We start from the raw sequence: 22,647 nt of genomic DNA on the forward strand, positions 1-22,647 counted from the left end.
AGGCTGAAGAGTTTACCACCTAAATTAGTTCGTAATTAAAAATTACTGAGGGTGGGGGTAAAAAAATTAAATTGACTAGGATATTCAATTACCTTAGATGATATAGTTTCTTTTCATAATTTCCTTTTTTCAATTTCAGTTCATGTATCATTAGATTGACTAATGTGCTTGTCTGTTTTCTTTTAAAGCTTATGTGTACAGTGGATGATCTGAAGGAAATGGGGATACCACTTGGACCCAGAAAGAAGATAGCTAACTTTGTAAAACATAAAGCTGTCAAACTGGTAAGGTTCATTTCTGCTCCTAAAAGAAAACACAGCTTATCTCTGACTGCTGCTGCTAAGTCACCTCAGTCGTGTCCGACTCTGTGTGACCCCAGAGACGTCAGCCCATGAGGCTCCCCCGTCCCTGGGATTCTCCAGGCAAGAACACTGGAGTGGGTTGCCATTTCCTTCTCCAATGCAGGAAAGTGAAAAGTGAGAGTGAAGTCGCTCAGTTGTGTCCGACTCTTAGCGACCCCATGGACTGCAGCCCACCAGGCTTCTTCGTCCATGGGATTTTCCAGGCAAGAGTACTGGAGTGGGTTGCCATTGCCTTCTCCATATCTCTGACTAGCTTGTTTATATTTTGGAAATTTTTTGTTCATACCATTATGGTTAGGCCAGTTACTGTGCTCCCTGCTCAAGGGAACAGTAATGAAGTTGATGGAAGCCCAGACGTGGGAGTCAGCCAGAACTGGGTTTAAATTCTAATTAAATTCCAATTCATGGTTTTCCTGGGGCTGATCAAAGTTCAGGTTAAAAGGACTTTAAGTTTTTAAATTGGTATTTGCATATTCCCAGTGCGACACTGGATAAGTCCTAGACAAATAGATGAGCTGGTGACCCTAATTTCCAGTTCAACTACTCATTAACTATATATTCATGAGCAATTTGCTTAACTTTTCTGGTCCTTGGTTTCCTTCATTTCTACAGTGGGATTGATAATGCCTTCCTTACAGGATTGCAGAGTGGATGAAGCCATGCATGTATAGCTAATCACCCAATAAATATTAGCTCATTTTCTGTCTTTATAATCCTTCTCACCCTCTAAAGGATAAAAAGAACACACACATACATCTCATTAAATAATAACCAAAAAGCAAAAATTGTCAGCAATCCAAAACACAGCAATAACAGCAACAACTAAAAAGCATTTAAGAAGAAGTAAAACAATTGGGAATAAATCACTTGTTTTATTTAATTTTCATTAAGTTAACTATACAGAGATTTTCTGTAAACTTAGAAAAAGTTGGTAGCATTTAGAGTAGGTATTTTGTTTTTATTGTATATTAATTAACATGATCTTCATTGACCCTTCCATCATTTAAACTTCTGTGGTTCTTTACTTTGGAAGGACTTAACATGCCCCTTTATGTGTAATACGGTTATAAAGTCATAGGACAGAGTTGTTGTGATTAGCTAAGCAGTTGAGTTGTTCAGCATTTTCCGAGTGTATCTTTTGGATCAGGCACGTGCTGGATCCTTGGGACCTGGAGATGAACTGTGCGGTCTGTGGTCTAGCTAGAGGGGAGATTTGACCACAGAGAAAGTATTGGTCCCCTGACAGCGCTGTCTCTGCTGTCAGAGCCAGGTGAGGCCTGGCCATGGGAGAAGGGACGGGCTGGTGAGGGAATACTTCCCCCAGCTGTTGGTGAATGAACTTGAAGGAGGGGTGGGGTCAGGGGAAATGGCTTTCCAGGAGGGGGCAAGTATTTTTCTGCGGTGGAAACAACAAGGGGACTGAGAATAGGGTGGGGGAGAGTCCCAAAGGCCCGAACGGCAGAAGTGGCAGCTGGTCCTCAAATGTATTCTCATGCCCGGGAAGGGCATGGTGCTTTTTAAACTAACACCATGAAATGCTGACTTGGTTATTAATTTTTGTCACAAATTATGATTTAGCACCAAATCATTTATTTAGTCTAAATTTTAATTTTTTACTTCAAAAATGTTAAAATTTAAAGCTATGTGCTCTAAGCCACATTATCAGGGTCTTCTGCATTGCAGGCAGATTCTTTACCAACTGAGCTATAAGGGAAGTCCCTATAAAATTTCAACCATGAGCAAATGTGCTTATAATAAATAGTAAATGAGTTTTTAGACATTGATTCCTTCCTGGTTTTTCCATTAATATTTGCTGTCTTTTGCTATTGGTTAGGGCCTACTGGCTGATATGCAGTACTAAAGGAAGAAAAAGTTGGAGCAAATCTTAAAGTTGAGACAATTCCATTATCAACCTGAATTTTATGTTAATATGTGTGTGTGTGTGTGTGAGAGAGAGAGAGCGAGAACTGGGCTACATTTTAGCAGCAGTGTAAAGCCACTGGGTCAGTTCTAAGGGACACGATGTGAGAGCCACTGCTGTGGGTCAGTGGAGCAGTCAGGGCACTTCCATGACTGGGCTGGTGTTTTAGAGTTCACTTGGTTACAATGTGGGCATGGAGTTAGAAGGGGGTGAAGCTAGAGGCTGTTGGGAATCTCAGCATTGTCACTGTGATTATGCAGTGACTCAGAAATGGTTGGGGTGTAGTAGAAAATGGAAAAGAAGGTGCAACTCAAAACACATGTTAGGCACAGGATAGTGTTTGTGATGGTTGGTTGAAGGTGATGAAGACTGAGTAGAGAGGCAGCATCTCTGGTGAGCACAGTGGTCACACCAAAACCAGGACACCACAGGTGTGTCCACGCTGGACACCAGCCTGTGTTCTCCACGTGTAAGCACGTGCGTCTGCATGTGCACGTCAGTGAAGCACAGGCCTGTAGAAACAGAGAAACAAAAAATGAGAAAGAAGCTAGATTTCCAGGCCCTGCATCTGCCCTTGGTTTCATAGTTCAATAAAAGGAAGAAAAGTCTTCTGTTTATAGTTCTTGAAAAGTCTCTAGAAGGAGTTTGGTTTGGCTCCTGTAGTGGCTTGGCTGTATCCGTTATGGCACTTATAAGAATGTTTTGAAAGGGTAAAAACCTATAAAGTCATCTTATTTTTTAAATTCAAAAATAATTGCCTCTGAATGAACTGTGACACTTTCTCAGCTGTGTTACCATTGATCGCTCTGTTTTTCATCATTAACAAGGTGCTGCTGGATCAATAATGAGATAAAATGGTGCATCCTATTGATTTACTGTAACTGAAAAGTTAGCCCATTATTTTTAATAAGGAGATCAGGTATTTGTGACCTGAACTTTTCTTTCCCCTTTGTAAACCATCTTAATCATTTTCCTTTGAAAAGAAATAATTCTTAGTGCTGGGAATGTTGGCTCACTTTGTTTTCCAGTTACTGCCTCTGTCTAAGAGGGAAACAAAACAACAGTTTGCAGTAGGACGGTTTAGGATCTATTTAGACCGTTCTCTTAGCAATTTAGATTGTTAAGTTGTGTGACTGTAATGGGAGGTACCTCGAAGTAAGAAAGCAAATTTAAACTGAAGAACGTTGGTCACATTCTTCAGTTTGTGTTTTGGGTTTAATCCTGTGGTGTCTCCAAAGGGCAGAGATAACAAGGCCAACCCAGACCTTCATGGTGGGATCAGTTCCCAAATGGCTGGTGGAGAGCTTTCTTTTTGCTATATCATCTTTTGAATTAACCAGTTGGACTGGTTTCCAGGTTTCCTAGTATTTGAAATTCACTGATGGACAAGAGCAGTTAGACCAGCTGTTGGGTTTAGGCACTGTCAGTAATGTTCAAACAGAGACTTAGCCAGGCATTCACAGCTTGGGGAGTGAGGACCACTGAGACCTGTGCCCATGGGAAGTCAGCAAATCCACCATGACGGTTGTTCACATTTCCCTGACATTGTTGCCACTGTACTGGGGCGCAATCACAAACCAACATGGGCGGATTTTGTCTCATTACTGTAGTGATACAGCTGTTCTGTTGATGCTCCCAGAGATTTTCTTTATTGACTTATTTATGAAACGCATAGATCTTGAGCGTTCTGTTCAATAAACTTTGACAATTTTTGCACCTGTGTAATCACCAGCCAAAACCAGAAATAGAACATTTTGTCACTCAGTTCTCTCATGCTTCTTTCTAATCAGCTCCTCCTGCCACACAGCTCCTCTTCTGAATCTGATCACTATCCAATAGTTTTGCCTGTTCTAGAGGTTTATATAAATGGAACCAACACTGAAAATTCTTTTATATCTTTCTTCTTTTACTCAAAATAGTGTTTTTAAGATCCGTGCAGTTGTAGTTTTATTTGCAGTTTACTTCTTTTTATTTCTGAGTAGTTATCCCACTGTATGAACGTACCACAATGTGTTCTTTACAGAATGCTTTTGAGGAAAACTTGGTGGCTTCATATAGACGTAAGAATGTAAACATGTTGAAGGATAAATTTCTTAAGTTTACACCTCTTTATGCTATGCTATGCTATGCTAAGTCACTTCAGTCGTGTCCGACTCTGTGCGACCCCATAGACGGCAGCCCACCAGGCTCCCCCGTCCCTGGGATTCTCCAGGCAAGAACACTGGAGTGGGTTGCCATTTCCTTCTCCAATGCAGGAAAGTGAAAAGTGAAAGTGAAGTCGCTCAGTCGTGTCCAACTCCTAGCAACCCCATGGACTGCAGCCTAACAGGCTCCTCCATCCATGGGATTTTCTAGGCAAGAGTACTGGAGTGGGGTGCCATTGCCTTCTCCGACACCTCTTTATAGGAAGTATATATTTTACAGTTACATAAGTACTTCTAAAATTATCTGGCTAAAGTTGAGATCATAAAGGAAGAAGTTGGTATTTTAAAAAAAAAACTTCTATTAAAATTTTAAATTACATAAAAAGTGTAGGGCACAGAGTATAATAATAGCTAATATTTAGATTTAATTGTAGCTGTTTCGCCACATTTTTCTTTGTTCTTAATTTTCTTTTTCTTAAGAATTTTAAAGTAGCTTATAGACATCATGGCATTTTTTTCCTTGACTATTTAGTATGTGTCTCTAAAAGGACATTTCTCTAATTGACCACAATGCTTTCATTCTTAGGCCTAAGAAATTACTAATCATTCCTTAATATTGATATGGGTATTTCATAGTGATAGCTGATAACTTTTCCCCCTTAGTTATGTTATGAAATTTTGGTATTTCACAGGAAGAGAAAAAAGCAGCATCGGAAAAGAAGGCAGCGGTGGCCACTTCAGCAAAAGGACAGGAGGAAAGTGCTCAGAAAGCTAAAGACATGGCTTCTCCTCCCTCAGACTCGAACGAGTCCAAGAGGAGACTCCCGCTTGGAGCGTCCGTCTCTTCTGTGCGTGTTGATTATGAGGCCTTTGAAGTTGGCACCGGACAGGCAAGTCAACACACTGACTCAGGCTGTGTGGTTTATGTTGGAATCACTTACCTGGGTTATTTGGGCGACTTTAAATTCTTTAAATATTTATTCAACAATTTTTTCAGGGGAGGATGGAGAAAACTGATTTTCTCTTAATAAAAACAGTATGCTTTCATAATGTTAGAAATAAAGGATTGAATGTGTACTGAACATATCACCTCGCCTTTGAAATTGTCTCTATTTAAATCTTTTCACCTCTCGGTTTTATAGCGTTCAGTGTCTCAGCCACCAGAAATAGAAGTGGTGATAGAAAATTATTTTCAGAGTATGCTTAAGCTTTTTTATTACTCACAGTTCTTCCCTGAGGGAAATAGTTTCTGTAAAAACCTACCAAGTAGTTGATAATGCTGCATTTAATGATAAACTTGTTTCACAGTGGCTTAAAAGTATTAAAATCTTTTTAGAGAAGGTTACTTTCAATTTATTTATAGTTGTATGGTTCTAATCTCTTAAGTGAGTTCATGACTGATTTAAAGAAGGCAGAAAATATTGCTGGATGTTTGATACAACCTATTCAAGCTTTTAAGCTTAATTCATTCATAAAATTTGCATTTAAAAGGATTTTTATTTATTTCTTTAACTTACTTATTGGCTTGCCTACTCCAGAGTGAACGAGCTTGGTAGTTACAACTGGCAGGCTCAGTTGCCCCACGGCATGTGGGATCTTAGTTCCCTGATCAGGGATCAAACCTGCGTTCCCCACATTGCAAGGCTTGCAAGGTGGATCCTTAACCACTGGATCACCAGTGAAGTGAAAGTTGTTCAGGCGTGTCTGACCTCTTGCGGCCCCATGGACTGTTGCCTGCCAGGCTCCCCTGTCTATGGAATTCTCCAGGCCAGAGTCCTAGAGTGGGTAGCTGTTCCCTTCTCCAGGGGATCTTCCCAACCCAGGTCTCCCACATTATAGGTGGGTTCTTTACCATCTGAGCCACCAGGAAAGTCCCCAAAAATGTCTTCTTAAAACATGAGCAAACTTTAACAGACTCTAGGCAATAAGAAAGGGCAGATACTTTCTTAGCTGCATGTAAAGGCTGAAGAGGAGGTTTGTGGAAACAGGGCTTCCCCATCACCAGGACACTCTCACTGCCTGCTTCTCCTTGGAAGTGTTGGCATCTGTGAACATGGAATTGTGGGTGTTGGTGGTCTGTACTCCCCTCTTCATAGCTTCATCACCACAGAGGTAAAGGAATCTACCTAATAGGTCCAGTTAAGAAACTTTAAAGGAAGGATTTTATTTGACCTGACTTGAGTCTTAAGTCCATTCTGGACCAATTCTTATTGCCTGGGGAGTGGGGCATGGTTTGATTGACCCAGTCCAGGTCCCATGCCATCTCCTTTGTTACCCAGAGGGTTGTTGTGGTAATCCACAGTGTGCATCATTCATGCCAGAAGGCCAAAAAGTACTGATTAAGGAAAAGATAAGGGGAAAAAAAAAATCTCATAATCTCCTTAACCATGACTAATTACCATAAGCAGTTTGAACAAGGCCTTCTGGACTCTTGAGCATATATTTACATATCTATTTTAATAAAAATGGAAAATACTAGAACATTATACAGGTCTCCCTTGACTTATGATGGGGTTACGTCCTGATTAACCCATTATAACCTGAAAATACCCAAAGTCAAAAATGGATTTAATACACCTAACCTGCCCAGCATCAGAACATTAAACATTAAATATGCTCAGAACACTTAACATTAGCCTACAGTTGGGCAGAATTATCCAACACAAAGCCCATTTTTTAAATAGGCTGCCATAACAAACTATCACAAGCTGGGTGGTCTTAATCACCATAAATTTACTGTCTCACAGTTCTGGAGGCTGGAAGTCCATGACTCAGGTGTCAGCAGGGCCTTGCTCCCCGCTGAAGCCCTGTAGGGGCACCCTTCCCTGCCTCTTTCCCTTCTGATGGTTTGCCAGCACTGGTTAGCGTCCTTTGGTATAAGTGTGCTTCAGCCCCCCACCCCATTCTTCCATTTTCACGTGGTCACCTCCCTTTGTGTTCACGTCACTTCCCTGTCTCTGTGTCCAGGTTTCTCCTTTTTATAATGACACCAGTCACTGGATTTAGGGCCCACATTAATGCTGTAATGATTCTGTTTGCAAAGAAAGCCTGAGGTACTGGTACAGTTCTCTTTGGGGGGAACACATTCAATCCATAATATTGGACCTGTAGGCAGTTTTTCACTCTATTAAGCAGTCCAGTGATAAACAGTTTTAAACTAATTTTCTGTGAACATTTTTTATTCTTTCTTGCAGTTATATAACTGGAAATATTTATAGCTGGGCCAAAAGCCGTGAACACAAGAATGTTAATAGTTATTGCTACTTGCCCCTGGAAAGTTTGTACTCCCACTGGCAGCTTATAAGACTGCCTCTCTCTCCTCTCCCTTGCTAGTACTATCATTCTTGTTTAAAAATGTCATATTCTAAAAAAAAAAAAAAAATGTCATATTCTTACTTTTATAACTTCTTCTAAAGAAATAATTTTTTCACATGCAAACAGGAGTTTTTAATTTTTTTTTTTTTAGTATTTTATTTATACCTGTGCTAACTGTATCTCACTGTATTTCTTTGAGCACTAGAGAAGTTAGATGTTTTGTCATCTGTTTTTTATGCTTTTTTTCAATGATGTACTAGTGTTCCTATTTTTCTATTGGGTTGCTTTTCTCTTTACTGGTACTGAAGAATTCTTTATATATTAGGGATGTTGGCCCCTTCATGTAAATATTTTTTCCAATTTATAATTTTTTTAACCTTATTTTTTTTTCTGGAACTGAGGGAAAATGCATAATCTTGAGAGCACCTCCTTTGTGGTCCCCATCAGTAGCATAAACTATTGAATTTGCAAATTAGGAGCAAACCAAGGGATGTGAAGTCTAGACTTTGTTAGAAGGGCAGCCTAGTTAGTAGAAAGAGCTTTGCATTTGGAGTTAGACGTCATTCTGCCACTCACCATGTGCTCCTGGTAAGTGTCGTCACCTACTTGGGCTTCACTGTCTTCGTTTGATACGTGGGCATGAAGGTCCCTGCCATGCCCTCTGCTCTCAGTGGACCTCTGTCATGCCCTTGATTATGCCATTCCTTGTTCTTCATTCTCAGGATACTGAAATGATGGAGACAGAATTTCTGTCACTGAGCAGCAAACGAAAGAGCTTTGTAAAGTACAGAGAGCTGTCCGAATGTGGGTGCTTTCTCTTATGCTAACAGTTCTCTGTGAGCTGAAAGGCTACATGTGAGCTTCCCCCACACAGGAGCTCTTTGGGGATAAATCATCTTTTAATGGAGAGAAACATGCCGAATGAATGAGGATGGTAGTTGTAATAGAAGTCATAGTCATTGGATGCTTAAAATATGCTAAGCACCTTATGTGGATTTGATTATTAAGTGTGGTTTTTCAACCACATTATGAGTTTGGCATTGTTATGATTCCCATTTTATAGATGAGGAAACTGAGGTGGAGGCAAGAGAGATTGAGAAACTTGCCTGAAGACACAGAGTGAGGAGTGGAGTCAGGGCTCAAACCCAGGTAGTTTGATTCTAGAGTCTGCAGCTTTGACCTCATTTATAACTAACATAGGGATGATACTTCTGTACACTGTGTATTTTATGCTTTATACAATAAGTGAAAGTCTAGTTAGAGGATGTAATTGTGGATAAAGATTTCAGAGGGAAATTTTTGGTCCTTTTGTGCTAGTAGCAGCTGTCCATTACAGTGATCATGAGCATCGTAAGCCACACCTTGCAGAGCATCATCTGTATTGGGGTGCTTTTAATTAAGTGAAGTTTTAGTTGAACCTTTGATATTTGTCTTTCATGACATTGAAATGACTGTCTTTCATTGTTTTCTGATTCTTCCTAGGTTTCTGTTGTTTACAGCTCCTTAGACTTTGAACCAGAGATTTTCTTTGCCTTGGGATCTCCAATTGGTATGTTTCTCACTATTCGAGGAGTGGATAGGATAGATGAAAACTACAGGCTTCCTACCTGCAAAGGATTCTTCAATATTTATCACCCAGTGAGTAACCTGCATTTACTTCCGCTTTGAAGAAGACAAAGCACTAGTCCTCTTTATCCTGATAGAGTCTCAGATTCTTATTTCTTGGGAATTAAAACTGATTTTGATTTTGTACAACTCAGCCCTCTGACCTAAACAATACAGTCTGATAGTTTGCAATAAACTTTTCTACCAGAAAGCCTTTGTTCAGGGAAATGATTCTTTTGTTTGCAAAGTAATTTTCTCCACAAACTGAAAAGTCGTCTTATAAAATTACCAGTATTTGAATAAGGTGTGAAAAAAAATAAAAATCTCTGGTTTGCCAGTTATCTGTTTTCTCACTTAACTAAGATACATAACTCAAAACAGCTTTTCATAAATTTCTAATTCTTCGGTTTATAGCTTGATCCAGTGGCGTATCGATTAGAACCTATGATTGTACCAGATTTGGACCTGAAGGCAGTTCTCATTCCACATCACAAAGGCAGAAAAAGACTGCATTTAGGTAAAGAGAAAATGCTATAAAAACTCATTTCCTTCCTGTCATTTTGTGACCTGTCATTTAATGATTTGGGTTCTTCCTGTCATTTGCATTTTAACACTAAGCTCTTATTTAAGTGCCTACTATGTTCAGAACCTGTTTACTAAATATTTGGAGGAGCTATAAAGTTACAAAAGAGTTTCTTCTCCTTGATGATTTCTTGATAATATTTGATATTTGTTGATACAATTGATATAATTGTTGATATAATGAGGAATGGGGGAAGTTGGTGATAAAGTGAGATGCATACATTTTGATAAAACTTGGTAAAAGTTTTTGGAATTGGGAAGCAGAGTTAATTTTGAACTAAAGACCAAACCATCAAGAAATAAATTTGATGCTCAGTCAAGTGAGCTGTTTTTTCTTTGGTAACTATAAACAAACTTTTTCTTTTAAATAAATTTTATTGAACAAAATGGATTGATAATATTCCAAGTAGGGTTTAGGTTTCTTTTATGTCTATTAATGGTGTATATTACTTCTTATTCATAGGTTTAAAAGAAGGAAAAGTAATCATGCCCTCTTAAAATTTTTTTTTTCTTTAAGCTTGCATCATGCTTTTCAAACATAACTTTTGAAGTTAAAATGAGAAATTTGATACTTTGATATTCTTAAGATTTTGAATTAAAATGTGATTTATTAGACAAAAGTAGAGAAAGTAAAGGGGCAGTAGTTTCTTCGTTTTTAAATTAGGAGTTTAAATTGTGATTATATCAGAATCTCAAATTCTCAAAACCATTCACCAATACATATTAGAAAAACAGTCATCTTTTTAGTCTTGTGGGCCCATTTTTTGACTTATAAAAAAAGGCCCTTAAATGTGCTTATACATTTTTATGGTATTTGAATTACGTCTTTTTTTTTTTTTTTTGGAGAGAGAAAATATATAGGTTTAGGCTGGATCAAGTTTAGTCATTAAGAAAATGGTAGAGTAAGACTCCACAGAACATTTTAACATGTTGAGCGTTCTTGGCTGAGAAACTCCCATGTATTTATTTGACATTTAAGAGACGAGTAAGAGGTCTTATCCAGTCTGAGGATAGTGTAACTTGTGTTTTAATTTTTGTGGTGCAGAATTTTACCCAGTAACTAATACCTTGTTATGTCGTCTTAATCTCTTTAGAGTTGAAAGAAAGTCTGTCTCGTATGGGATCTGATTTGAAGCAGGGTTTCATTAGCTCTCTGAAAAGTGCTTGGCAGACATTAAACGAATTTGCCCGTGCTCATACCTCTTCAACTCAGTTGCAAGAAGAATTGGAGAAGGTAGCCAATCAGATCAAAGAAGAAGAAGAAAAGCAAGTAGTTGAAGGTAAATTTAACATTTAAGGCATTTTCCAGTGCAAAAATTATTTGTGAACAAAGCACACATGAATTATTTGATGCTGTTTTTCCATTATAGTCCTTTTTGTTGAAATGTAGAGGCTCTTCCTATAAAGGAAAAACTGTTTGTACAAACTGTACTTCAAAACGCATGGCATCCTTTCTTTTTAAACTAGGTTTTGGGCTGATAGTTGCAGGTTTTACTCTACTGCTGTTTAGTTGCAACCCCATGGACTGTAGCCCATCAGGCTCCTGTCCACAGGATTCTCCAGGCAGGAATACTAGGGTGGGTTGCCATTTCCTGATCCAGGGATTGAGCCTGCTTCTCCTGCATCTCCTACACTGGCATGAAGATTCTTTACCACTGAGCCACCTGGGAAGCCCAGGTTTTACTGTACAGGCTTTAAATTTTGTTGAGATTCATAAGGCCAGAATGGAATGTCGGAGTTGAGAACTAAGTTGGTATTCAGGCATCTGAATGGCCCCCTGTGAGGAAAGCTCTTCTGTGTCTGACTGTGTCACTGTAGACTATACGTGCAATGTCAAGTCGTTGTGCCGTGATGTTTTTGATTCTTTCAGGTTCTAATTCTATTTCCTTTCTCTCTGCAATGCTCTCTTACCCCTTTTCTTCAAAACTCCTGTCAGCTGGTTGGCTCTCTCTCCTCTCTCCCGGGCAGCCAGCCCCTCTCCCCCGGGCTCTTTGGAGGAATGGGAAGTGAGCCTGGTAGCTCCCCAGGCTGCTGCGTTTGTCAAGCAATTTTCTCTTGAGCCCAGAAAGTCAGCTAAAGTCAAAGGATAATGATTAAGTGATTGACTTTGATATTGAAATGGTTTGAATTCTAGCAGAAAAGATTGTTGAAAGTCCAGATTTTTCCAAGGATGAGGACTACTTAGGAAAGGTTGGAATGTTGAATGGAGGCCGTCGAATTGACTACGTTCTTCAAGAAAAGCCAATAGAGAGTTTTAATGAATATCTTTTCGCTCTTCAGAGTCACTTATGCTATTGGTAAGTATTTTCACCTTTGAAAGTGTTCATGTGGCCTTTAGGTGCCAGTACATACTGCAGTTCCGTGAGATTCTTGCTGAATTAGCATTTGTTACGGAGTATTAATTTGAACGCCCATATATTCAAAATCAGTCTTTTCCCCCGTTAGCTTAGTTATCCACAAGATGGCAGCGTGTCACCTGCGTTTGACCAAAGGCCTTGGTACTTGCACATATTGTTGGGATGCCTTTCAGATCGGGAATGGTGGGGACTTGGAACGCCATCCTTTCATATATCCGGTGTCACCAGGGAGAACGGCAGCACAGCTGTTTTGTTGCTGATCAGTCTTTATCCATTTTTTAAGGACAGCTCTGAGATTACACAACTTTGTTTTCATTTGCCCTCCTTAGGTAGAGATGAATAGAACCAAAGCTGCCTTTCCACCTTTATGCATAGAGGTTAATTCCTCATTATCTCTTAAGTAAATGTGCTTTTCTTTTTAATAGGGAATCAGAAGATACTGCTCTGTTATTACTTAAAGAAATTTATCGAACAATGAACATTAGTCCAGAACAGCCCCAGCATTGATTGGACTTCAGCTTAACTGTGTGAGTTTATTTTGTGTATAAATTCTGAAGGCTTCATTCTGAGGCTTGTTTTTTTTTTTTTGGGTGCACCCTGCAGCATGTAGGATCTTAGTTTCTTGACCATGGATCAAACCTGGGCCCCCTTTGTTGGGAGCAGAGTCTTAACTCCTGGACTACCAGGGGAGTCCCATGTCTTTCTCTTCCTCTCTTAGTCACCTGGCAAAAACCTTAATCCTAGGAGACCCAGTTGTCTCTTACTCTGAACCTCACCCGAGTTGCAGCACATGGCCAGAGAAAAGTCAGGCAATTGTGTTAACCATACTCGCTTCAAATCTATGACCAAAACATCCAGTGGGCAGTAAAGCCTGCAGTATGGTTCTGCCACACTTGTGCTGGTAAATTCCCTTCCCCACACCCTGAGGTGACTGTTATTTTGCTCCTCTCTCTCCTCACGTTTCCCACAGCCCTTGACCATGACCCTACTCTCACACACTTTGGAGAGAAGCCAGAGAACCCCGCTCTGACCACCGCCAACTTTACCCACTCTTCTCACCTTTGTATCTTTGTGATTTTCCCGCATCCACCCACCCATCCATTCATCCACCCACCCACCCACCCACCCAGCATCTATCCATCATTTGCTGCGCACCTTACTTACCTGCTAAGTGCCTAGGCCCTGAGGGTCACAGCAATGGACTACACAGTGTCTGCCCTCAAGGATCTTCTTTCCTGTAGGGGAGGACAGACAATAAATAAACAATGGAAGTGAGTCAGATGGTTAAAAATAGAGCAGCAGGATAAGGGGGAGAGGGGAATACCTTTGAGATGGGAACAAGTTGCTGTTGTATATAAAATGGCAGGGGACATCCTAAATGATAGAATGTCATTGGAGCAACTGAGCCAGCTGGATATCTGGGGAAAGAAGATCATCTCAGACAGACAGAATATATATCAGAACAAAAGAGCTGCCTCATCCTTTTTAGTGATTGTGTCGTATTTCATTGACTGTTACACCACAATTTGTTTTAACCATTCCTTACTGTTGGGCATATAGGTTTACTAGTATGAACAGTGCTTCAGAGATACATTATATTTAATAGTTGTATTTCATTCATAGTTCTTTTTATTAAAATCCTTAATTTATCTACCACTGTGGCATGTTTAGGTGATTTTCCAGTTTTTCTCTATTATAAAAAATTCTTAACATGTAGTTGTATGTACTTTTTGTGCATCTCTGTTTGCTTGGCCTAAATTCCTAGAAGAAGCATTGTTAAATCTAATCACATTTTAAAAAGATTTTTGATCTGTATTTATTGGGAAGTTATATTTCAGAAGGGTTGCAGAAGTTTCATAGCTACTGTCAATATAAGTGCTAGTTTTTCTCTACCCTTGTCCATATTGGTTATTACTATTTTTTAAAGCTAATTTGATAGCTAGAAATTGTTAGGCATACATACTAAGTCACTTCATTCGTGTCCAACTCTGCAGTCCTATGGACTGTGGCCCTCCAGTCTCCTCTGTTCATGGTATTCTCCAGGCAAAAATACTGGAGTGGGGTGCCATGCCTTCCTCCAGGAGATCTTCCCCACCCACGGGTCTTCTGTCTCCTTCATTGGCAGGCAGGCTCTTTACTACTAGCGCCACCTGGGAAGCCCAGAGGTTGTTAGATCATTGTTTCATTTTGCATTTCTGTTACTAGTGAAATTAAGTATGTTTAAGTGTTTTTAACTGGCTATTTCTTCTTTTGTCAATTGCCTGTTTTTGACCTTTATGCTTTTTTCTGGAGGTGGGGGGTATGATATTTTTGCTTCTTATTGATTTATAGTTTTGATAGTCAAATTAACGTTTTGTCATTACAGTTTTTTTTTGAGTTTGGTATTTGCCTTCTAATAAATAAATACCCCCTTTTATTTTTTGGGGGTAGGATCAGGGAGCATGTTTTAAAAATGTGCAGTCTTTTAATATTATTTAGATAATTACATTTTTTTTTTTTTTTTTAGTTTTTATATGGTTTTGTTTTTTCACCTGACTTTATAGTTTTGAAGGATATGGTATAGAGAAGAATTTAACTTTTTTCTTAAATATTTCATATTTTGCCTGTGCCATATATTGAATAATGTACCTTTTTGTTGTTGGTTTGATGATTTTATCATGTGCTGTTGACTTTTTTTTATTCATACACCCAGTATTTGTTTTCTAGGTTTTCTGACATCTTTTCTATTGACTTATTTGTCTGTCTGCCATATTTTACTGATTTCAAGTTACATATTTTTTGCATTTCAGCATCTTCACATTTGGAATGCATCTTAAAAAGCAGCTGTTGCCTTAATGAAAGTTGAGTTGTCCCTGAGGGGGTTTGAGTTTTCTTCTACCAGTCACTGGGGGGCACTGTTCGTCTGAGTCTGATGAAACTAACTTCTCTGCTTCAGATTTTCTTGGCCTGTGCTGATAGTGTGCACTCAGGTCATAAAATCTGCAGGCTGGTGGGGGTGGAGGCACCAGGTCAATATCAAGGAATTTCCCCTCCTTCCTGTTGTCAGAGAAGTGGTCTTCAGCGTCTTTGCTTTCTTTCTGGAGAACGCATTATTATTTTTATTATTATATTTTTACCCCTCACTGAGGCTGTTTGGGATTTGATATCCCCACTTTTTGTGAGGGGCTCTGTGCCTTTTAGACTCCCCACCCCAGGCATCTTTTTTTTGCATGATGCATAAAACAGTGTTGCATATTATAATTGATGCTGTCTTAGATTTAGTGAAAGTTTTTTTTTTTTTTTAATTTTTTTTTTCTAATTTTATTTTATTTTTAAACTTTACATAATTGTATTAGTTTTGCCAAATATCAAAATGAATCCGCCACAGGTATACATGTGTTCCCCATCCTGAACCCTCCCCCCTCCTCCCTCCCCATACCATCCCTCTGGGTCGTCCCAGTGCACTAGCCCCAAGCATCCAGTATCGTGCATCAAACCTGGACTGGCAACTCGTTTCTTACATGATATTTTACATGTTTCAATGCCATTCTCCCAAATCTTCCCACCCTCCCCCTCTCCCACAGAGTCCATAAGACTGTTCTATACATCAGTGTCTCTTTTGCTGTCTCGTACACTGGGTTATTGTTACCATCTTTCTAAATTCCATATATATGCGTTAGTATACTGTATTGATGTTTTTCCTTCTGGCTTACTTCACTCTGTATAATAGGCTGAAAGTTTTTAATATCTGGTAGTCCAATTTCTTAGGATACCATAGTTTTGGCTATTATTCCAAATGAATTTTGAAATGATTTAAATTCCCCTGACATTCTTTCTGCACAAAACAAAGCAGAACAAACAAAATCCAAACCATAGCAGTTCTAGGACTGTGACATCATCACCTGCTATGAAAAATTAAGACCCTTTCAGCTTGCACATGATTTGTTCACTGTAATTGTTTTATTTCTTCTTATACATGGTTGTAAAACTTAGGCAAGAGCTTAGTTCCTAACAGTATACTGACACTATAAAATAATTTGAAATCGTAACAGTCCCTCTATACATGGTTCATTCAGGCATCGACAGTTTTGCTGAATTTTTTTTCTGTCCTTTAATTTTAGAATCGCTCTTTAAAAAGCCTCAGATTAACCTGACAGATAATTCACTATGTTTTGTCTTTTATTTTTTGTACTCATTTTGTTTTGAAGATTATTAAGCTAGTTAACCTCACTGAACACTCCCTGATGGCCTTCTGTCCCTCCAGAAGGCCTGTCTGAGGACTTTGTGTTCACGGGCCTTGTTCTTCCAGGCAGTTTGCAGTGTTTGCTTGTCGCTTGACAGTGTGTTCTTTTATTTTAGAAAGGAATGACAGTGAGTTTTTGTGTTATGTCTGTAAGTTTGTAAAGTTGACCGAGGACTCTTTTTTTTCTTTTCAAGACTCTTGTCTTTGCAGAAGCTTGCAGTCTAAATTACAGTGCTGAGAAAATCCTCGGAGGACATTCCCAGTCCGCTCCTGGGATGGCTGACAGAAAAGTGATTCATTGACAGTTCCTGTGCTGTCGTTCTCAGATGTAGGGGTTCATTTTAAAGAAAATATGCAGGACAAAAAGACAGTGCAAAAAATCAGTACCACATTTGGACTGTGTAGGTGAGAAAAAGAAATGTTTAAAATGACGCAGTTTAAAACTCCTCATATCAGTTTAATTGTACAGTTGTCAAAGTAATATGTGATATCAATGAAGAATATTTGTTGCATGCAAACGGTTGTTTCTTTTTCCTAAAAAACTACTGTCATTGGTCTATTAAACGTGCATTTTAAAATTAATGTAGTATGTTCTACAGACTTCTCAAGAAACTATAATAATACAGTTTTTTAAAAATTTATGTTCAACTTTTTAAATGTGAATTATAGTTTGGGCTGCTTCAATGCAGGGTTATTTGTATTTGTTAAGCAGAAGTAACCAAAATCACTTCTGTTCCAAGCTCCGCTGTGGTCTTGGAGCCTTCCAGGCTGTTGCTGGGAGGAGAGTGGTGAGAGGAAGTGAGACGCTCTGCACTCACGGAAGTCCTGTGAACGCTCTCCCGGTGTCGCTTCCGCTAGTAGCGGTGAGCAAGCAAGAAGTTTCTCCATTTTGTCACCTTTGGTAGCTGTGCAATCGCCTTATTGCTGAAGTTGCAGTTAATATGAGAACCACAGTAGAATTTTTCTGGGTTTGGGTTTTTTTGCCTTGTATTAATTTCACTTATACCAAAGTATTGGGAAGTATGAACTTCTAGACTGTAGCTGTACTTCATGAAAAGACTGTTCTGTGATATTTTACTTTGTTTTACTGTAGCTTCAGATTATCTGAATATTTTCCTAATAGTCTGTGGGAATGCTGATCTGCTTTTGTTACGCAGTAGGAACGTTTGACACTGTTTACATAGTTCTCATGGAACGTAGAATTTTTGGAAAGCCACATATGATACACATTTTTTGTGTATATATATTAGTGTGAATAAAACAGTAACATCAGTGCATTTTTCTAAAGCAGAAAACTTCTGTAATTTTCTTGTCTTCCTTAAAAGTATTCCTTTGAGTTCAGTGTTCATTTACTTTTCATTGTGAGCATCTGCTCTATGGTTAATGTCTAACTATAGCATTTGCTCCTAATAATAGAATTAGGACAGTAGAGTTTTTGAACTGCAGCTGACCCCAGACGGCATATGTTCCAACCACCTTATTCTGCATCCAAGGACACGACACTAAATGCCTTTCTCAGGCTGCTGGTGGCAGATCTGGGCTGGAGTATGGTTCCACCCACTCCCTTTTGGCCTTCATTTCTCGACACCAGTGCTATTACTTTTCACTTAATTTCCTCCTAACTTCCCCAACTGATGAAATAAAAATAAGAGTTATTTATGTATATTTTAATAAAATCCTGTTTGATTTTTCAACTTACAGCTGGTTTTGTCTGTATTATTCAACCTATGTTTTCTGAACATTGAGCAAAGGAGAAACCCTTGAACCAGTGTCCATAGTAGAAACATACACCAGAGCAGTTTTAGGAGTCTTGTGATTTTAACCCTTCAGAAGATAAAACGTAGAATTTGGGGGCATGTATTTATATCCATCTTCAGTTTCTTAAAAAAAACAAACCTAAAGTCAAAACAGTAAGTAGGTCTGAGGGCAGAGTCTCTTTATCAGCGTGTTGCTCACTGTTATAACCACCCTGCCTAGCACAGTCTCGTCACAAAGTGAGGCACTTACCAAATATTTGTTGAATAAAACAATTCAGAAAATCAGAAGTAGAATTAAATAAGAGACCTTAGAATGACTGTTCAGACCAAACCCTTTACAAATTACGTATTTTCTTTAATTTTGCTTTCTGTTTAATATATTTATTGTTTGTTGCTGCTCTTGGGCCTTCTCTAGTTGCGGTGCAAGGGCTTCTCGCTGTTGTGACTTCTCTTGTTGCAGAGCATGGACCCTAGGTGCTCAGGCTTCAGTAATTGGGGCCCACGGGCTTAGTTGCCCTGAGGCATGTGGAATCTTTCCAGACCAGGGATCGAACCTGTGTTCCCTGCACTGCAGAGATGAATTTTTAAGCCCTGTACCACCAGGAAAGCTCCCCATTTAAACATTTTAGATGAGGGTATAGCTGTTGAGTAAAGCTTGACCTCCTTTTCCCCAGCAGCTCGTCCTCTCCAAGGACCCTCCTACCCATTCCTAACCTGGGTTGATGCTCTCATTTTCTTCCAATGAGGGAAGTCAAGTCTCTAGTGATTCTGAAATTGTTTCATATGTAGAGTTCGGGACTAAAGTTAAAAAGCTCCAGTGTCTGAAATTGAAGGTCAAAGGGTTGTTGTAAAACCGGTAAGGACAACCTAGGTCTGGTTTGTTAGGTCTAGGGTGCTTTGAGCTGCAGACACTGAATGCTCTGATTTTACTCCAAGTTAATGGTTCTCATTGTGCCAATGATTTGGCACTAGTTAGTATGAGTTATTAATAGTTCCCCAGGGCAGGTCCTCTAAGGCGAGTTGATAGAATTTAGTTCTGTTACGAGTTATGACAAACCTAGGCAGCATATTAAAAATAAGGGACATTACTTTGCTGATAAAGTGTCTGTCTAGTCAGAGCTATGGTTTTTCCAGTAGTCATGTATGAATGTGAGAGTTGGACCATAAAGAAGGGTGAACACCAAAGAATTGATACTTTTGAGCTGTGGTGTTGGAGAAGATGCTTGAGAGTCCCTTGGACTGCAAGGAGACCAAACCAGTCAGTCCTAAAGGAAATCAGTCCTGAATGTTCATTGGAAGGACTGATGCTGAAGCTGAGGCTTCAGTACTTTGGCCACCTGATGCGAAGAGCCAATTCATTAGAAAAGACTGCTGGGAAAGATTGAAATCGGGAGGAAAAGGGGATGACAGAGGATGAAATGGTTGGATGACATCACCGACTCCATGAACACGAGTTTGAGCAAGCTCTGGGAGATGGTGAAGGACAGGAAGCCTGGCGTGCTGCAGTCCGTGGGGTCACAAAGAGTCACATGGCTGAGCGACTGAACAACAAGCTGAGGTGCTGACATGGCATTTCTGCTCTTGTCCGTCTCCCTGCAAAGCACCTGATGGACCGTCAGTTGACTTGACTCCTTGCTATTTCTATAAGACTTCCAACAGGTATCAGTCTGTTTCTGGTGTTTCACCTCTAAAGTGAGCTTACCAGAATCTTGACAGTGTTAGAGAGCACTGGTGCCCACCTGCCGTTGTGTCCAAGCTCTCTGCCTCTTAGCTGTGGGACCCACGCAAGATCATTTTCGCCTAAGCTCTTGGCACAGTGTTTCTGGTCAGTTTCTTCTTTGATGAAATTCCTCAACCTCACAGTTGTGAAGCTTAAACAAAAATATGAGTAAAGAGAATATAGTGGTTCTGGGCTTTAGTAAGCACTCAGAACAGTAGCTAATTATCACTACCGTTGCTCTTTTTATCATGAACACTCAGATTCAGGGAAGACCCACGTCTTTGTGCCACTTGCAGTCCTCCCTGGGCTGTACCCGGCCAGGTTTCTTGTCTCTGAGGGATGCGGGAGGTCTGAACGTCCTCCAGATGCCAGGTGTCTGCAGGTGTGCAGGCCTAGAGGTGGAGGTGACGGGAGGACGCAGGAGATGTGGAGCCAGTTGGGGTGGGGCTAGCGGCGGGGGTGGTAGTGCTCATGAGTCTATCTTCATGCAGGTCAGTGGGACTCTGAGAAAGCACCTTTGAAGAACTTCTACGTGCCCTGATTCTCTAAGCTCCTTTTGGTATAAGGATCGAAAAAACACGTTTTCCTTCCTAAATTCTGCCTTCTTTTCTCCCTATTTTATTTTCCTGCTTTAAAACACCAACTATGCTGCAGATTTTCTCAAACCTATTGGCTCCATGGACAGAGGAGCCTGATGGGCTACATCCCATGGGGTTGCAGAGTCAGACATGACAAGTGACTTGGCATGCATGCAGCATTGGCCCCACAGAGCTCTGAGGGTGACTTCCTGTTGTTAACACTAGTGGGCGCTCGTGAGACAGTGCAGCCTCTTCATTTAATGCTTCCTTCTTGCAAGTCTCAAAGCAACTGAAACGCGTTTAGATGGTATTCACACTTCGTGACAGTAAGTGGTCAAGGTATATGTTTAATACAGGAAACCTCAGAGTGACCTGTAGAACAGACCGGGGATTAGCGAGGACGCATCCTGGAGACAGTGGCCAGTGCTGCATATTTGCTAGGGGCTGAGCTGCAGTTCAGGTTCACGGACAGGTGGAGTCGGTGTACCTGGGGTGACCCACTGTGTTTTTCTTTCACTTATCCTGTTAAAGAGCGATGTTTGAAAACTTTTATTGTAGAGATTTTCATATACTCCAAAGTGTGGAGAATGGTGTAATGAATTGCCATGGATGGACCCCTGCCCTCGCCTCTGGTGATGCCAGGGTCTGCCTCTCTGTAACCTAAAAGACAGGTGAGCAGTGGCAGCCAGGGCCAAGCGGGAAAAGAAAGTGCGTTCAAGACGTGGAAAGACCTGAGCGGGAAAACGGCATCACACAGTGGGGCGACTGGAAGAAAGTAAGTTGTGCGTGAAGCACAATAAGAGCTGTTTGAATGTGTTGAGTATGGTTTTCATTAAAATTGTTTTAAAGACAACATTTCTAGTGGTGCTTTTTCTTTTTGTAAGCCACTTGCTGGCATTCACTCTTGCTGAAAGGAACGTGGTTTGGAATATTGGAAAGTGCTCACTACCAACCAAGAGGCATTCTTTTTTGCCTGTGCCTCTCAGAGCGTGTGCCCAGCTGTATCTCCGAGACCTGCCTGCTTCTCTTTCCAAGGAACTGTCTAAATGCGTTTCAGTTGCTTTGAGACTTGCAAGAAGGAAGCATTACATGAAGAGGCTGCACTGTCTCATTAGTCAGTAGGTAAAAAACTGTTTTGGAGAGTACTTCCCACTCTTGGAGAAGCTTCTCATGAAGGCGGCTGTAATAGTTCTGAATGTTACTCCTTAGAATAGAACTGGGGAGAGGAATTTGTGTTTTGGGGCATGGACTGTGTTTCAGGCGCTGTGCAAACTCTTTTGTGTCTTTACAGAAACCCCATGGGAGTAGGTTTATTTTTCCATTTTACAGATAAGAGAACCGAGGCTCACAGAAGCTAGCCATCTTGCCAGGGCCACACAGTTAATGGCAGGGAAGTATAGAGTGTACTTAAGACTCAAAAAATAGGAGGAGATCTCTGCTATAGGAAGATACTTGCAAATTGCCTCTTTTTGAAACACCCAGGCAGTCACAACACTACCTCCCCTGCTTGTTTTTTTTTCCTCCCACAAGCAAAAGCATTTTCAAAGGATCCTTTGAAAGAAAAGGGTAAGTTTTAGGAGGTGTGGATTATAATTTGCTTTGTTGTTTGCACCTGGAGTGCTTTTTCTTTTTAACGTAGAGGGTAAAAGCCTCTTGTTAGTGGAGATTCCCAAATATTGGTCTGAACAGGACCTAAATGTTTGAATAACTACCCTTTGAACTGAAAAGAGAAATAAAAAGATGGTCCTTTGTCCTTAAAAAAAGAGTGTAGAGGTGTCCTAGCTTGTGTGCTCACCTGAATGTCTCAGTGACCGGTCCCAGGTTTTAGATGTTACCTTGGGGTTGGTTCTCCATTCTCACTGCCATCACCCTGGCTTTCCTTTAGCCCAGGCCACCGAGACACCGTGCAACCCTCCAGCATCCTCTGCCCTCCCCTCTCCCTATTGGGGGCTTTCTCTGGTTCAGAATTTCCTGTCCTCCTCTCTCCGCTGCCCCAGCCTCTCTGCTGCCTTTCCTGCTGCTCCCGCAGTATGAGCCAAGCTGGCTATTCATTTTCCCAGTTTGCTCTTCCTTCATCATCCCCT

At 40.3% G+C, this 22,647-nt stretch overlaps 1 protein-coding gene across 3 annotated transcripts in view; it reads left to right on the plus strand.

Moving 5' to 3' along the window:
* The window catches only part of SEC23IP (SEC23 interacting protein), a 39,529-nt gene extending 21,323 nt beyond the window's left edge, over positions 1 to 18,206 (plus strand). The window contains exons 12-19 of one of the 3 annotated variants that reach the window (XM_019952902.2): positions 189 to 284; positions 5,120 to 5,317; positions 9,225 to 9,380; positions 9,762 to 9,864; positions 11,024 to 11,209; positions 12,067 to 12,226; positions 12,712 to 12,813; positions 16,703 to 18,206. In XM_019952902.2, coding sequence (XP_019808461.2) covers positions 189 to 284; positions 5,120 to 5,317; positions 9,225 to 9,380; positions 9,762 to 9,864; positions 11,024 to 11,209; positions 12,067 to 12,226; positions 12,712 to 12,793 — 981 coding nt within the window. In that variant the 3' untranslated portion in view covers positions 12,794 to 12,813; positions 16,703 to 18,206. Of the gene's footprint in view, positions 1 to 188; positions 285 to 5,119; positions 5,318 to 9,224; positions 9,381 to 9,761; positions 9,865 to 11,023; positions 11,210 to 12,063; positions 12,227 to 12,711; positions 12,814 to 15,075; positions 15,664 to 16,702 lie in introns of those variants that run through there. The other 2 variants (XM_019952900.2, XM_019952901.2) reach the window with 2 other exon arrangements.
* Positions 18,207 to 22,647: the final 4,441 nt, after the last annotated feature.

The sequence above is a fragment of the Bos indicus genome, chromosome 26, assembly GCF_029378745.1.
Source record: "Bos indicus isolate NIAB-ARS_2022 breed Sahiwal x Tharparkar chromosome 26, NIAB-ARS_B.indTharparkar_mat_pri_1.0, whole genome shotgun sequence".
Classification (NCBI taxonomy): domain Eukaryota; kingdom Metazoa; phylum Chordata; class Mammalia; order Artiodactyla; family Bovidae; genus Bos; species Bos indicus.